Genomic DNA, 14998 nt, shown 5'->3' on the forward strand with positions numbered 1-14998 from the left:
CCCTGTTGGAACACCCCTTTGGTGTCTGAGCTTTGTGCCGGGATGTCACTTTAAATTACATTCTTTATGTGAGCTTGGTCGTAATGTCCTAGGCTGGAAACCCCATAGAGTCACTCCCCATACATTCTCCAGGGTTTTGTGGAAGCATTGTGGTGGCAGCCAGCTTTCATGCTTGCTTCCTTCAATTTTTCCTGCTTTTAGTTTGTTTCTGGCTTTGTGTACTCTTTAATATCATCTCAGTGATGAATTTATAATATTTTGTGTATATATGTTGTTTGCATCAGTAGTATGTTTTGGGACATTTATCTACATTTCTAGAACTAAAACATTATTTTTAGCACCTTATTAAAGTTAGATATTTGCATGTGTGGTTATATATCAGTATATCATAAATGTACAGCTTGATACATTTTTACAAACTGAACACGACCTTGGGCCAGCACCTAAATTGATTAAGAGAACATTACCAGTGACCCAGAAGTCTCCTTTGTGTTCCTCTCTAGTCACTACCTGGCCCAAGAGTAAATATTATTCTGAGTCTTAGTATCAAATATTAGTTTCACCTGTTTTTATATTTATGTAAATATAACAATATAGTATGTACTCTCTTGTTTCTGGCTTAGTTCACTACAATATGTTGGTGAGATTCAGCTATATTGTGAAAAATGCAAATCATTCATTCTCATTGCTGTACCATATTTCATTGTGAATATGCCACAATTTATTTAAACATTCTACTGTTGATGGTACCCAGCTGATAGAGAGCAGGGTGGATTAGAGCTGAGAAGGCAGGGAGGGTAGGATTTGAGTAGTTTCCAGTTTTAGACTATATTGGATGGTGATGCTTTGAGGATTCCATTGTCCTTCAGTAAAAATGTGTATATTGGGTGCACACCTAAGAGTGGTATTACTGAATAGTCTTATTTTGCGTTTCAAAATGATACTTGTAACATTTTCAAAATACAAAGTGTCTAAAGAAAAAAATTACTGCTCAACCCTCCCCCACTTCGTGAAGCAGCGAAATTTGTCCTTATGTTTTCTGTGCTTAGGTAAACATAAACACGCAATTACAGTTTTTTTCCCTGCAAAAAGTAGCGTCATACTTTTATTGCTGAAAATGTACATTAAGACAATTTCTCAAGGTATGAATCGAGCTCATTTTAAAGAATTGCATATTTTTAATATGGATTTTTAGTTGTTCGTTTATTCACATGTTGTGGAATATTTACCAAACTTAGTATCTCAAAAATTATTTGAATACTTTCAGGATTTCATGGCAGTCTTCATTACTCAGAGCTACTCCAAGCAGAACATTAGAAAGGAAAACAAACTCAAGGGGAAGTAGAAATAAGAAAGGATCCAGAATTTAAAATTGAGCTTGTAATGTGGTGTCTGAGACTGAGAAAGAGGAGATGGAACCAGCTCAAAATTTGAGGAAGCAGCCAGACAGGGTGGCTTATACCTGTAATCCCAGTACTTTGGGAGGGGAAGCAGGAGGATCACTTGAGCCCAGGACTTCAAGACCAGCCTGGGCAACAAAGTGAGACCCCATCTCTAAAAACAAAAAACAAAAAACAAAAAACTCCCTGGACATGATGGCACAGGCATCTGTAGTCCCAACTACTGGGGAGGCTGAGGTGGGCGGATCCATTGACCTGAGAGGTGGAGGTTGCTGTGAGCCTCGCTCCATTGCACTCCAGCACAAGACCCTGTCTCAAAAAAAAAAAAAAAAAAGTAAAATTTGAGAAAGCATTAAAACAGAAGAGCATGAAGGAAGGAGAAAACTTACAGCACAAGAAGTTTGTAGTTTGATCCATTTTGTGCGTTAGGCTGCTGTTTGTTTTGTTGAGGAATGATTCTAATTTTCTTACTCCATTTCATCCATCCATCCAGTGGACATTACAAAGCACCTGTTTGTGATCTAGGTGAAGTGGGGGAATAGAAAGAATAAAATACAGTTCTTAACCTATGCTTCCTCTAGTTGGTGCAGTTGAAATGAAACCGTTAATTTATACGGGATGTCGTACCTCGTCCTCTTCACCTCTGAAGCCACGTTCCCCTGGAAGGTCCACTCTGGACACTACACTTTTGTAGTAGGGGAGAAGGCTTTGTGATGGTCTCTTCCTGAGAACAGTTTGGTCCCAGGACAACCCTTCCTTAGGTACCCAGCAAACAGGAGCCAGGGCAGTGAGGGGTGAGGAATCTGGAGACAGGACAGGGGCCATCCAAATCTCCCTGGGTCCCTGGGGACCAGCCATAAAAAGAGACTCCAGGTTTTACAGCTGAGCTCTCCAGGTTAGATAAGCAGATGCGAGTGCAGGACCTGGTCAGGCATAAAGCCAGTTCCTGGTTCCATGGTAAGGTCTCCTGTTCCACTCAAATAACATGGATCAGAATTAGGAACAAAGTTCAAGAACCCTTTCCACAGAGAGAAATCATACTTGTTGAGAAGCCGCTGCCAGCCGCTTGTGCGAGGATATTTCATGTCGTGTTTTAGTTGATTAAATTTATTTTTATTACAAAATAATACGTGTGACTGTTGAAACGCTAATGAGGTGTATCAAGAAAAAAATAACAAGTAATCCACTTTCCTGTTTGAAGTAACTGGTTCAAGTAGTCTATCTTCCATACAATTTCTGTGTTTATATAAGTACATATGAACAGTTTTGAAGTTGTTTTACACAAAATGGAACGTTTTTTACTATGTTAAATGTTTATTTTAAAAATAGTATATAAACATATATGTATAGATAGAGGCAATATGTAAGTAGGTTTAACCCATCCTTGGAAATAGTTGCATATTATTTTATATAGAGATCGTCATTATTTATCTATCGCTCCCTTGTTAATAGTCTCAACGATTTACTTTGAAACAAATGGTCCTGCCGCACCCTCGGGGCGGGCGCCTGGGCCTCTATCCCGGATCTGGGGCTGCATCTTGAGGTAGAAACTGACACAAAGCGGGGCCTCAGCGGTCCGGGGGCGGCGGCCAAGCTCCGCCCCCACCCGCGGCAGCCAATCAGCTCCCGGGGACGCTCCCACCGCCACAGTCTGCACTGCAGCCCACCTCCCCCCACACGCCTCTTCCCAGCCACTTCACTACCAATTTGCAAATCCCCAAGGCGTCTGCCCCGGCGCCTTCCCCCACCTCTGTGGAAGACTCCCCTACTCCGAAGTAGCCCGGTGTGGAAATTGCTGGACGAAAGGGTGAGTCTCGTCCAAAGCTGGTTTCTGGGACTAGAGCAGGCCCGGGCACACAGATCAATTCAGGGGCGGCTCCCGATGCAGTCCGCTGAGGTGAGGGTGGGAGGAGGAGGCTCGGTCGGGCTCCCTGGGGAGTGCGGCCGAGGGGGCGCACGCTGGGCTGCCAAAGTGGTCGCGTTTTGGGCCTGAGACTCGTTGGGTTTTGGGTCCAGGGAGATAGATGTCTTTCAAAGAGGGTTCCCTACGCTTCTCCATTGCTGTTTCTGTTTCAGCTTCTTTCCACCCGTCTCTTATTTCTTTCGTACTGCATTTCTTCTCCAGGAACCTAACCAGCAAGTCTGCCCCTTATAAACATGTTTTATTGTGAAATATATTTCAAAGCTACGCACAGAAGATAATATGACAGATTTATTATATGCTGACATTTTATCACCTTTGCTTCAGCACTCCCTCTCTTCCTCCACCCCCCTTTCTTTCTAAGAAATAAAACAATTAAAACCTCTTCCCCCCCACCAAATCTCATGCCCCCATCCTCCGAGGTAAGTTAGCTTGCATCCCTTCCCTTGTATATTTCGTCCTTTATAATTAATGTGTATTTTTAGGTAACCAATATATGCGTTTTTGTTCTGAATTTAAAATTTTTGCACGAGATTCAGTATTACAGGGTTTTAACCTGTGGTGCTGTTAGTCCTGACATTGCAGACCCGGAAGGGACTTAGTGGGTGCCAGTCACCAGCCCATCTCATTTAGCTGAAAAATCTGAACGCTGAAGAAGATAAAAGATGTGTTCACTGTCTCTCAGGTGGCCCGTGACTTGGCAGGATCCTGAATTCAGGTTCTCTTGATCTCTCTCCCTGCCATTTCCTTTACATAAAACCTGCCGCTGACTTGTTCCTAATGATCCAATTTGGAGAAAAGGAGTTGAAGGAAGATGGGGAAAGGGAGTATGGCTTGGGTTGGGACTCAAACCCTAGTCAGGATTAAAAGGTATGCATTTTCCTGAAATATGAAATATTGAATCTTAGGATGATTTGAATATTTATCAGGCACTCATCCAGTTTTACCGTATACCAAACTTTTTTTTTTTTTTTTTTTTTGAGCGGAGTCTCGCTTGTCGCCCAGGCTGGAGTGCAGTGGCACGATCTCAGCTCACTGCAAGCTCCGCCTCCCGGGTTCGCGCCATTCTCCTGCCTCAGCCTCCAGAGTAGCTGGGACTACAGGTGCCGCCACCACGCCCGACTAATTTTTTGTATTTTTAGTAGAGACGGGGTTTCACCGTGTTAGCCAGGATGGTCTCGATCTCCTGACCTCATGATCCGCCCACCTCGACCTCCCAAAGTGCTAGGATTACAGGCATGAGCCACCGCGCTTGGCCCGTATACCAAACATTGATTCAAGAACTTTACAAGCATAAACTCACCTAACTGAAGCCTTATAATAAGGCTTAGTATAGGTATTGATTTTTTTATCCCCGTTGTGTAGGTAATAGCACTGAGGAATTAGGTAACTTGCCCAAAGTCACACCGTTGGTAAAGTGTAGCTCTGGGATTTGAATCCAGTCCACCTAGTCTGGGTCCCTGTCACCACCCTGCATTTCCCATGCTGGAGCCAGCACCTGTGAACGGTGAAGTGGCCACACACACAAGAGAGAGGAGCAGCTCTCAGCTGGTATCAGAAAGGAAAGAAATGGGGAGCGGTCACAGTGGCTCACGCCTGTAATCCCAACATTTTGGGAGGCCGAAGCGGGTGGATCATTCGAGGTCAGTAATTTGAGACCAGCCTGGCCAACTTGGTGAAATCCCGTCTCTACAAAAATACAAAAATTAGCCAGGCGTGATGGCGGGCGCCTGTAATCCCAGCTATTTGGGAGACTGAGGCAGGAGAATCTCTTGAACTCGGAAGGCGGAGGTTGCAGAGAGCGGAGATCGCGCCACTGCACTCCAGCCTGGGCGACAGAGCGAGACTCCGTCTCCAAAGAAAAAAAAAAAGGAAAAAGGAAAGAAAGAAATGCGATTTGAACTGTACACCGAAGAATACATTTTAGTTAACTATTGTTTGAACTATATTATTTTTAATTACAGAAGTAACACGTAACTGCAAACAGTGCAGAGTTATATAAAAAGTTGCACCTCTCCTATTTCTCAAGTTAAACAATACTAAGGGGTAGAAATAGCCTTGCGTTCTCCCCACCATAATACAAATATATACGGGGTTTGTTTTTCTTATAAAAACAAAAGCATATTCAACAATTTCTACAATTTGTATTTTCCCTTTGGCAATATATCACTGTGTATTCACCGACTAAATGGAGATTCAGGCTGTTTACTAAGAACTGAATAATACTAAGCAGAATGTTTGTCCCACAATTTGCTCAGCCTTTCCCTTACTAATGTAGAGTCAGAGAAGTTTATATCTTTAATGAAACGGCCATCCACACTGCCAGGATGGGGTCGCCAGGCGTCCCTAAGCCGCAGCAATACCAAGCCACCAGGGCCGGCGACACAAAGAAGCGCTGTCCCCCGCCAAGCGCCGCCCTCTCGAGCTCACACTCCAGCCTGGGAGGAAGTGGGGAGGAGGGGACTCCCGTGGAAACCCCTCCTCTCCTCCTGCTCCGGTCTCCTCCCCGCTCCCAAATCCCGGCTCGGTCGCCCAGTCACTGTGGTACAGGGAAGCCTCTTCCCTGTGCGACCGTCTCTACGCCAGGTTCTGCCCGCTCCCACCTGCCCCCGTGGAAATCGCAGGGTAACCTGGTGAGTGGCCCTCTCCAAAAGCCTCGCAGGCTGGAGAAGGGGCCAGCGATGGTGGACTCGGCCTGGGTGCTTGGGGAGGGTGGTGCGGGAGGCCGGGGCGGGGGTGCGGGGCGCGATCGGCGCGCTGTGGGTCTGGGTGTGCTGAAGTCGGGGACAGAGAATCCCCTTTGTGTCCGTGTTTCTGCTGGTGATTTTCCTCTGCACTCGGGCCCTGCATCCCCCTGCCGCATTGCTCCTCCCCTCCAGGTTCTGACATCTGATGTTTGTGTGTGCTTGCTTTGTGTGGTTGAGTTACCTAAGGGCCTGACCTAGAGAACTGCGTCTAATCCGCTGTTTTGTCGGATGAGAATGCCCGGAGCTTGAGCAGGGTCGCGGGTAGCTGGGACAGAGCATCGCTTGTGGCCTACTGTCCTACTGCCCTTTGATCTTTGTGAACACTGTCTTCGGGACTGAGATCTGTCCCCCACTGGCACTGGCCCCTGGAGACTGGAGTGAGCGTTCGCGTGTGTGTGTGTGTGTGTGTGTGTGTGTGTGTGTGTGTGTGTTTACGCGCACGGAGGAGCTCCCCTCCTCCCTGCCGGCTGCCCCCACTCCCCAGCCCTCTCCCTCCTCAGACGTCACCGTTGTGCTCTTTGCAGACTGGCTTTGGGCCTGGGAGGAAAAGAGAGTGGAGCCCCGCCAGACTCCAAGCTGAGTGCTGACAGCCCCTGGGAGTTTAGAACATCCCTTCTCACACACCGTGCATTTGATAGAACACTCCCTGAGGCACGCAGATCCACAGCTGGGGGGAGGCAGCACCCACATTTAAAAAGGTAATAATACCCAGGTCTTCTCACTCCTGGGCTTATGCTCCTCAATTATGTCATCCTCTTGAGTGACCTGGGAGGGAAGTGAGCGAATAGGAGTGAAAGCAGAGCCTCCGGGGAACTCGAGAATTAAGTAGGCAGTTTGGTAAGGTAGAAATAGAGGACTAGAAGAAGCAAAGACCCCAACCCTGCCTACTCCTATGGGGATAGTGGAGGGGCTGAATGGGGAGGATCACAGAAGGGGTTTCAAAGATGGTGGTAAAAGTCTATTTTTTAAGCTGAATGGTAGGTATATGGGAGTTTCATTTTTCAGATTGTTTTATTGTTATTTTACCATCTATTTCCCTCCACATGTATTATATACTCTTACAGATGTATGAATTAAACAATCTTAAGTGAAAAATAAATAAGACTGAGCTGGGAATGTCTAGGACAGAATTCAAAAGAAGGAGTTGAACTAGCCCAATATCTTGGAAAATATACTGGATGTAGAAAGAAAAAGAAACAGAAGGTTCATGAGAAAAAAAAAAAACAAAACAGCATGAAGGAGAGAAGACCCATAGAATTGAATATCTGTAATATAAACCAGTTTTCAAGGTCAGATTAGCCATTTGCTGAAAAAATGATCCTGGGTTTACCCTTATACCCTCATCTGTCATGTAATCATCCAGACATGGAATATCTATTCATCCAAAGAATACAATGTATACTCTGGCCTCACACACTTACTCTAGGTTCAGGATTTGAAATCACACTGCCATACGGGATATGGGTGGAGCGGCATCCAGCAGGGCCCTCCATCCACCTGCCCCTCCACGCATTTCTCAAAGGGAAATCAGGTTCACGAGCCATGGCGCTGCTCTGTGGTAGGAGTGGAAGCTCTGCTCTCTCCCTGAGTTACAGGTTGTGCCTTTAATACCTTCTGCTTTGGCGGTGGCTTTGTTTCCAGCAAGCTAAAAGGGGCCAGAGGTGGGCCCAGGAGAAAGCAAGCAGGAACCATGGGAGGGGTTAGGGAGAGAAATAAAAGGACATTTCTTCCAGGTTTTATTCATTTGAGCTTACCAAGATTGGAGGACAAATATGGATTCGGTCATAAAGAGGGGGCATTTTGTTCAAAAATCAAGTGATGAAGTCACTGATAGCTGGTTAAAGTGGGGACACAACCAGCTGCAGAGTTCAAGGGACCCCCGTAGAGGAGGAAATCAAATTCATAGGTGGGCAGATGCACAACACGATCAGAGATGAAGGAAGACCTTTTAGGTCCAGTGAGCCAGGATCAGTTGATCAGTCTACCTCATCATGTAAAAACTGTATCTAATATTTTAATGTGTGTTTACATGCTTTGACTAAATTTGTATTAACTCGGTGTTGTTTCTCATTGTAGTAGCAATACAATTTAAAGGATGCAGATTTGTATAAAGGCAGAGAGAATGGTTCACCTCTCTTCCTAATGTAATCAATGTAATTATGTTGAAGTGTGGCCTCCATAGATTTTCAATGCCTATAAAGCCTGGTATGTAACAGATACTTTTGTATTCCTGGTGCTTGAGAGTATGGACTCCAGCACTGGGTTTCCTGGATTTGAATCCTAGATCCACCACCACTTACCACCTGTGTGATTTTGAGCAAATAACTAATTCTCTGGGCATTATGATTTTGGAGTTTTTGTTTTGCCCATCCATAAGATGGGGATAGTGATAGTAAATACCTCATAGGTTTATTGTCAGCATTAAATAAGTTACAGAAATCACGTGTAGTAATGCCAGGAACCTGGTAAGCATTGTGTTGTTACTACTACTAATAATAATTATACTACTGCTACTAATTACTACTACTACTATTATTATCTTTGCCCGTACAAAAATGACTTCATGTTCTGCATATCATAGTGACTTGAAATTTTCACTTAAAATGTATCTAGGACATTCTTCTAGGTGGATGTAAAATTTATTCAACTCATCCTTGAACTAGCTCAGAAAACAACTAGTGAGACAGATATGTGAGGTCTCTGTTCTGGTTGTACTTGTGCCAGCACTAGAGGCAGCAGAGGCTGAGGGAGAAGGATTCTAATGGGCAACTCTTTAGGGGGTGTGTATGGGTAGATGACTGGGGGCAGTGCTACAGGGTCTTATGCTGTGTACAATGGGATATCTGGGGGCTATGTGAAAGCTGGATAGGTGTGGGTTTGGGTTAGAGATGCTGCACCCACAAGAATCAAAAATGGTTCTAGGAAACATTCTTTGTCATTAGTCTATCTATCTGTACTTCTAGGTTTTCATTTATCTCCATTTGTAATTTGGTGTAGCAGTAAGCATCCCTGTATATATATCTTTGATACTGTCCTTATTTCTGTAAGAAGGGTTATTAGAAGAAGGGTTGTTGGGTCTAAATATAGGCACACCTTTGAAGCCAAGTAGGCACCATAAAATTGTTTTTGAAAAAGAGTGCAGACATTCTCCATCATTCCTGCAGATTGTGATGGTCTTTCAGTATTGAACATTATTAGCCTTTCAAATATTAAACCTTATTAGCCACCTTTGTCATCTTCATCTTCATTTTCTTCCCCTTCTCCTCCTCCACTTTCTCCTAGAAAGGAGTATTGTCTTTTTTGACAATATTATGAGCAACACACAATATATTTTCCATTACTTGACTACTAGTGAGATTGAGCATCTCTTCCACAGAAGTGGCCATTTAAATTTTCTTTTCTGTGCCATATCTGCTCTTGGAAGGATAGTATTTCCATAGATAGAAAGATTTGGGAGAGGGAACGGAATGGAAAGAGAATGGGAAGATCATCTAAAATGAAAGCAGGGCATGTCCAGGGGCACCTGGCGACTGGATGCTGCAGGGAGACAGGCAGCAGGAGAAAAGGCAGGAGAAGCCAGGGGGTGGCCAGCTCTGCAGGCAGTCCACACCGGAAGGCAGTAGATTGTCCCTAGAGACTAAGATGGAGCTTTGAGAGTAAATAACATGGTTAGAGTGGTTTTAGAAAAGTAAAGGGTGGGAACAGGTCCTGGTAACTTTGAAATTGGGTCAGTTGAGTCCAGGCATGAATTACTAAGGACCTAAACTAGGTTAATGGCAGTGTGATTGGAAACCATGAACAAGGACATTGATAAGACTTGTGACCAGCTGGATATGGGAGCAGCAGGGAGAAGGGACATACGGTGACACTGTGCGCTTTGCTGTCCTGATTATTTATGAGCACCAGGAGGAGCAGGGAAGAGACAAGCTTCTTGCTTACCAAATGTTCATGTCAGTATCTTCTCAATAGTTCCCTGAGATAGGTAGGTTATTAATGCTTCTGTTTAACTACGAGCAACATTGAGCTTATGTAATTTGCCTTAAAAGAGCTCCCTTAGAGGGAAATTAATAAATTTAAGACTTTTTTAGTTTGGAGACTGGCTATAAATGGCCAGTGGGGTCTTGAACTCGTTACCTCAAGACTGGGGCTATTTTATCCTGGCTTGCGGAAGGCACATAGAGATACATGAGAAATGAATGTAATAGTAGTTAGCATTAGTGTTAGTATTAATATTGGTAACAAAATATGAAAACTATTAAATCAGAATCAGTACATGCTCAATTCAGTGGTTATAAAACCTATGTTAGGTTAAATTCTTTTTCCACTTTGCAAGAATTCTCTATTACTCACATACTTAAATGGTTTATTCTTAACCAAATAATTATAAGCATATATGAGTATGCATATATAAATAATTGAATACTTATGAAAAGGCATTTAACCTATGTTATTTCCTTTAATCCTCAGGACAAGCTTATATGGCAGATATTATAATTCCTATTTAATTAACAAGGAAACTAAATCTGAGATGTGTTGTCTAAGTCTCACAATTGTTAAGTAGCAGAGCTGAAATTCAAACTCAGACTGCCATAAGTCCAGAGCCCAAGTTTATAATCATGTTGCATATTATGTTGAGAGTGAGCATGTTATCTGACAAGGGAAATAGACAAGTGGTAAGGGCCAAAGATTAAAATGTAAGGACTATCTGCATATTCCAAGAGGAGGTCAGAAAAGGACGGAAAGTAAGTGGTTCTAGAGGTTGGATACAAAGAGGTTACCTCGGGCCATACTGACAGAGGTGGTTCAGCCTCATGGACTGGGAGAGCAGTGATGTCCTGTGCTGCTGAGGGGTCACTGAAGATGAGACACCCTGCATGACCTGACCATGAAAACACATCTGTCCTTGGAGGAAGTGTTTCAGTACAGCGCTTGTAGCAGAGGTCAGACCATAGAGCATCGTTAGTGGGGATCTCATTGTGAAGAAGCAGAGGATATTTGTGAGTTCACCTCCACACTGTTGTCAGCTGCATCCCAGGTGCAATTAGGATTCTGCAATAATTTCATATCTTGTTACCTTCTGTTCCTGGTGGTAGGAGACTTGCATTTAAACCACAGAGGACTTCCACTTTCCTCCTACCTAGCCTGTGACTTTGACCAAAGAACCTTCTCTGAAAGCCCAGGCATTTCACATGGAAGTTCTGAGTAATCTGATTAGTGTGGCAGCCAAGAGGGAAGGAATGGGCTGGGAGCACAACATACTGCTCCACTCTATGAATTCCCAGCAGCTGCTGAAGCAAATGACCACAAATGGGGTGGCTTAAAATAACAGGAAGACATCATTTCACAGTTCTGAAGGCTTAGAAGTTTGAAATCCAGGTGTCAGCAGTGTGGAGATTCTGAGGCAGAATCTGTTCCATGCCTCTCTCTTAGCTCCTCGTGTTTGCCGGCATTTCTTGGTCTTCCTTGGCTTGTAGACTCATCACTCCAATCTCTGCCCCCATTTTCTGATAGCATTCTCCCCTGTGTTTCCAAATGTCCTCTTACGAGGATATCAGTCATTAGACTACGACCCATTTGAATCACCTATGACCTCATCTTAGCTTCATTACATCTATGAAAACCTCTTTCCAAATAAGTCCTATGGGTTAGGATTTCAAATGTCTCTTTGGGGGACACAATTCCATGCTCATTCCTTCCTTCTGTTTGTTTCCGTCTGTGATGGAAAAGTATCAAGCTAAGTTTGACCACAGAGTTTAAGAGGAGAGGGCCCAGTGGGGTCTCCTGGACTTCAGTCACTAACACCGAGTGCTTGAATCATTTCCCAGTGTCAACCTCATCTGCATAGTGGGAAGAATCGCCCAGCTACTGGAAGAGTGAACTGCTCTATTTGTTTCTTTGTTTATCCATTGTTCACCAAGCTGAGCCTTTGCTTTCTTCTCTGCAGAAACCAACAGAGCCATGGCAACTCCTTCTGCTGCCTTCGAGGCCCTTATGAATGGCGTGACAAGCTGGGATGTACCCGAAGATGCCGTTCCATGTGAACTGCTTCTTATTGGAGAGGCTTCATTTCCTGTGATGGTGAATGACATGGGCCAGGTCCTCATTGCTGCCTCCTCCTATGGCCGCGGCCGCCTGGTGGTCATGTCCCATGAGGACTACCTGGTGGAAGCCCAGCTCACACCCTTTCTCCTGAACGCAGTGGGGTGGCTTTGCTCTTCCCCTGGGGCTCCCATTGGTGTACACCCATCCCTGGCACCTTTGGCCAAAATCCTCGAGGGCTCTGGAATGGATGCAAAGGTTGAGCCAGAAGTGAAAGACTCCCTGGGGGTTTACTGTATTGACGCCTACAATGAAACCATGACGGAAAAGCTGGTCAAGTTCATGAAACGTGGTGGCGGCTTGCTCATAGGAGGACAAGCCTGGGACTGGGCAAACCAGGGTGATGATGAAAGGGTTCTCTTCACATTCCCTGGGAACCTCGTGACCAGTGTGGCTGGCATTTACTTTACTGACAACAAAGGGGACACGAGTTTCTTTAAAGTCTCCAAGAAGATGCCCAAGATCCCAGTGTTGGTTAGGTGAGTACCTTACCCCCACTCGGGAGTTGGCTCCAGGGTTAAAAAGCAGACCCGGGTCTTAGCTTCAGGTTGCTCCAAGGCTAACGGAAGAGTGCTCCCCTACACTCAGTTATGGAATCACTACATATCAACTAGATTTTTTAAATGCCCCGAGGCATAGGAGGGGCAAGGTCCTCACTGCCCCTGTCTTCCCAGACCAGACCATTTAGCTCTTTGATAGTTGGAACTTACTGATGGCTATGGTCCCAGTGTCTTGCATAATCAAAACTGTGCTGCTGACCCCAACAGTTGGCGTAGTTAATCCAGATGGTTTATAGGAGAGGTTGCTTTCAACAGGAATGTGAAGAAAAGGAAAACAGGCATGAAGGACCCCATGAACCAAAGCCTAGAGAGGTGTGGGAAAGGTTTTGAAATGTCCTTCCAGGTGAGGTTAGGATGCGATAGGAAGTAGAAGCCTTCAGAAGTTAAGATATCAGAAAAGATGGTCCAAGTTACATGTGCTAAATCTAGGATTTAGGAGGGGCAAAAGATTGATGATCAGTAATGAAGGAGTCAGGTGATGGGTACGGGACAGCCTGCACGGGAAGTTATTGGAGTGTACTGCCCTGTCTGCTTTGCTCTCACTACACTCCAGCACCACATATAGTGCCTAACAGATAGCAGGTCAGTAGGTGCTCAGTAAACATCTCTTACATGCATGACTGCATGAATGAATGAGAGGGATTAGAAGCTGGATTAGTCCCAGGAGCAGAAAAAGTACCTTAGGTCACTCTCTATATTCTATATTAACATTCTCAGCATCCTCAGAACAAACAACACTGATATTTCTGACTGATGGGAATGGAGCAAGGTAGGATTGGGTGAGGAAGACACACCAAGGGTACCACGAAGGTGTGGGAAATGAGCTATGACTTCTCCTTGGCATGGGACTTTTAGGGAAGTTTTAGGAAGATCAACCAGAATAGTTAGTCTACTCTGGTTTCGGACAAAAAGATGACTTGTATCATTTTAGCCCAAATATTGGGCTTCTGCAAAGGAGTTCAAACTCTGTTCATTCTTCCGTTTATTTAGCCAGAGTTTATTGAATAGATTATATATCCCAGGCATTATTTCTTATTTCAAGAACCTGATTTGCAAAGATCTGAGAATTAGGGGTGCAGGAATATCTCCAATTACAAGGCTTAGAAACAAAAGTTGAAAACCAAGTAACTGTTGTAGGAAGAGGGCTATGCTGTCATTGTTCATAAACCCTGGAAACCTGGATCTAATCTACAACCAGCAATTGCAGTGTGGCCTTAGCATGTCTTTTCAATTCTCTTTTTCTCTCTAAAGGAAAGTGTTGGCATAGTCCCTTGTAGCTATTATTCCATTTTTCAGTCTACAGTGATCTCTGTATATTCACAAAGTCATCAGAGATGCAGAGAAAAGAGCACCGTGCAAATGGTCATACTCTAAATGCCCAAATGCTCCAATCAATTTGGTTTGAAAATACCCCCATGAAACCTGAATTGACCAACCTTATAAATTAATGCTATCCGTGCCCCCTTCAGTTTGAAAAATGGTGAAGGGATATTAGACACACAAGAGACTTGGTTGTAAGTTTATTTATAATAAGCATCTTGCGCAGCCTTGGAGGTCATTGCTGGTTATTGCTGGTTATATGTTAGGCATATATAGAATCCTAATTAGAGGTTTTAGGTCAGAATCAATGCTCAAGCATGGTGGGGTGAATGTATTTACCTAACTCATGCTTTGTACTTCTTTTTTTTTTTTTTTTTTTGAGACGGAGTCTCGCTCTGTCGCCCAGGCTGGAGTGCAGTGGCCCGATCTCAGCTCACTGCAAGCTCCGCCTCCTGGGTTCACGCCATTCTCCTGCTTCAGCCTCTGGAGTAACTGGGACTACAGGCGCCCGCCACCTCGCCCGGCTAGTTTTTTGTATTTTTTAGTAGAGACTGGGTTTCACCATGTTAGCCAGGATGGTCTCCATCTCCTGACCTCGTGATCCGCCCGTCTCGGCCTCCCAAAGTGCTGGGATTACAGGCTTGAGCCACCGCGCCCAATGCTTTGTACTTCTTACTATTTTGTTAGCCATATATACTAAAGTTGTTTTAACTGATTTTCACAAAATAGAACTTTTTAGAGAGTGAGCACAAGTGGCAAAATATGCTATTTTATAAGAGAGATTGCCTCATCACAATTGTTTTCCTTTTAATGAACATTTTTTCCTTTTTAATTTTAAAATACGTGCTTCTTGGGAAAAAAAAGTAAAATAATTCAGAAGCATACAAAGTAAAAAGTGAAAGATCTTTGTTCACCTCATCCTCTGCCTCTTGCTAATTCTTTTCTTCCCCC

At 44.2% G+C, this 14998-nt stretch overlaps 1 protein-coding gene across 9 annotated transcripts in view; it reads left to right on the forward strand.

Annotated features, from left to right (window-relative positions):
* TCAF1 (TRPM8 channel associated factor 1) overlaps positions 1 to 14998 on the forward strand; it is a 50777-nt gene that overhangs the window by 13296 nt on the left and 22483 nt on the right. For 4 of the 9 annotated variants that reach the window (XM_031665059.1, XM_003896772.4, XM_003896773.4 and 1 more), the window contains exon 2: positions 12013 to 12646. In XM_031665059.1, coding sequence (XP_031520919.1) covers positions 12027 to 12646 — 620 coding nt within the window. In that variant the 5' untranslated portion in view covers positions 12013 to 12026. Of the gene's footprint in view, positions 1 to 1721; positions 3208 to 5215; positions 5955 to 6592; positions 6767 to 12012; positions 12647 to 14998 lie in introns of those variants that run through there. The other 5 variants (XM_017957262.3, XM_017957261.3, XM_017957260.3 and 2 more) reach the window with 5 other exon arrangements.

This window comes from Papio anubis, chromosome 4, assembly GCF_008728515.1.
Source record: "Papio anubis isolate 15944 chromosome 4, Panubis1.0, whole genome shotgun sequence".
Lineage (NCBI taxonomy): Eukaryota > Metazoa > Chordata > Mammalia > Primates > Cercopithecidae > Papio > Papio anubis.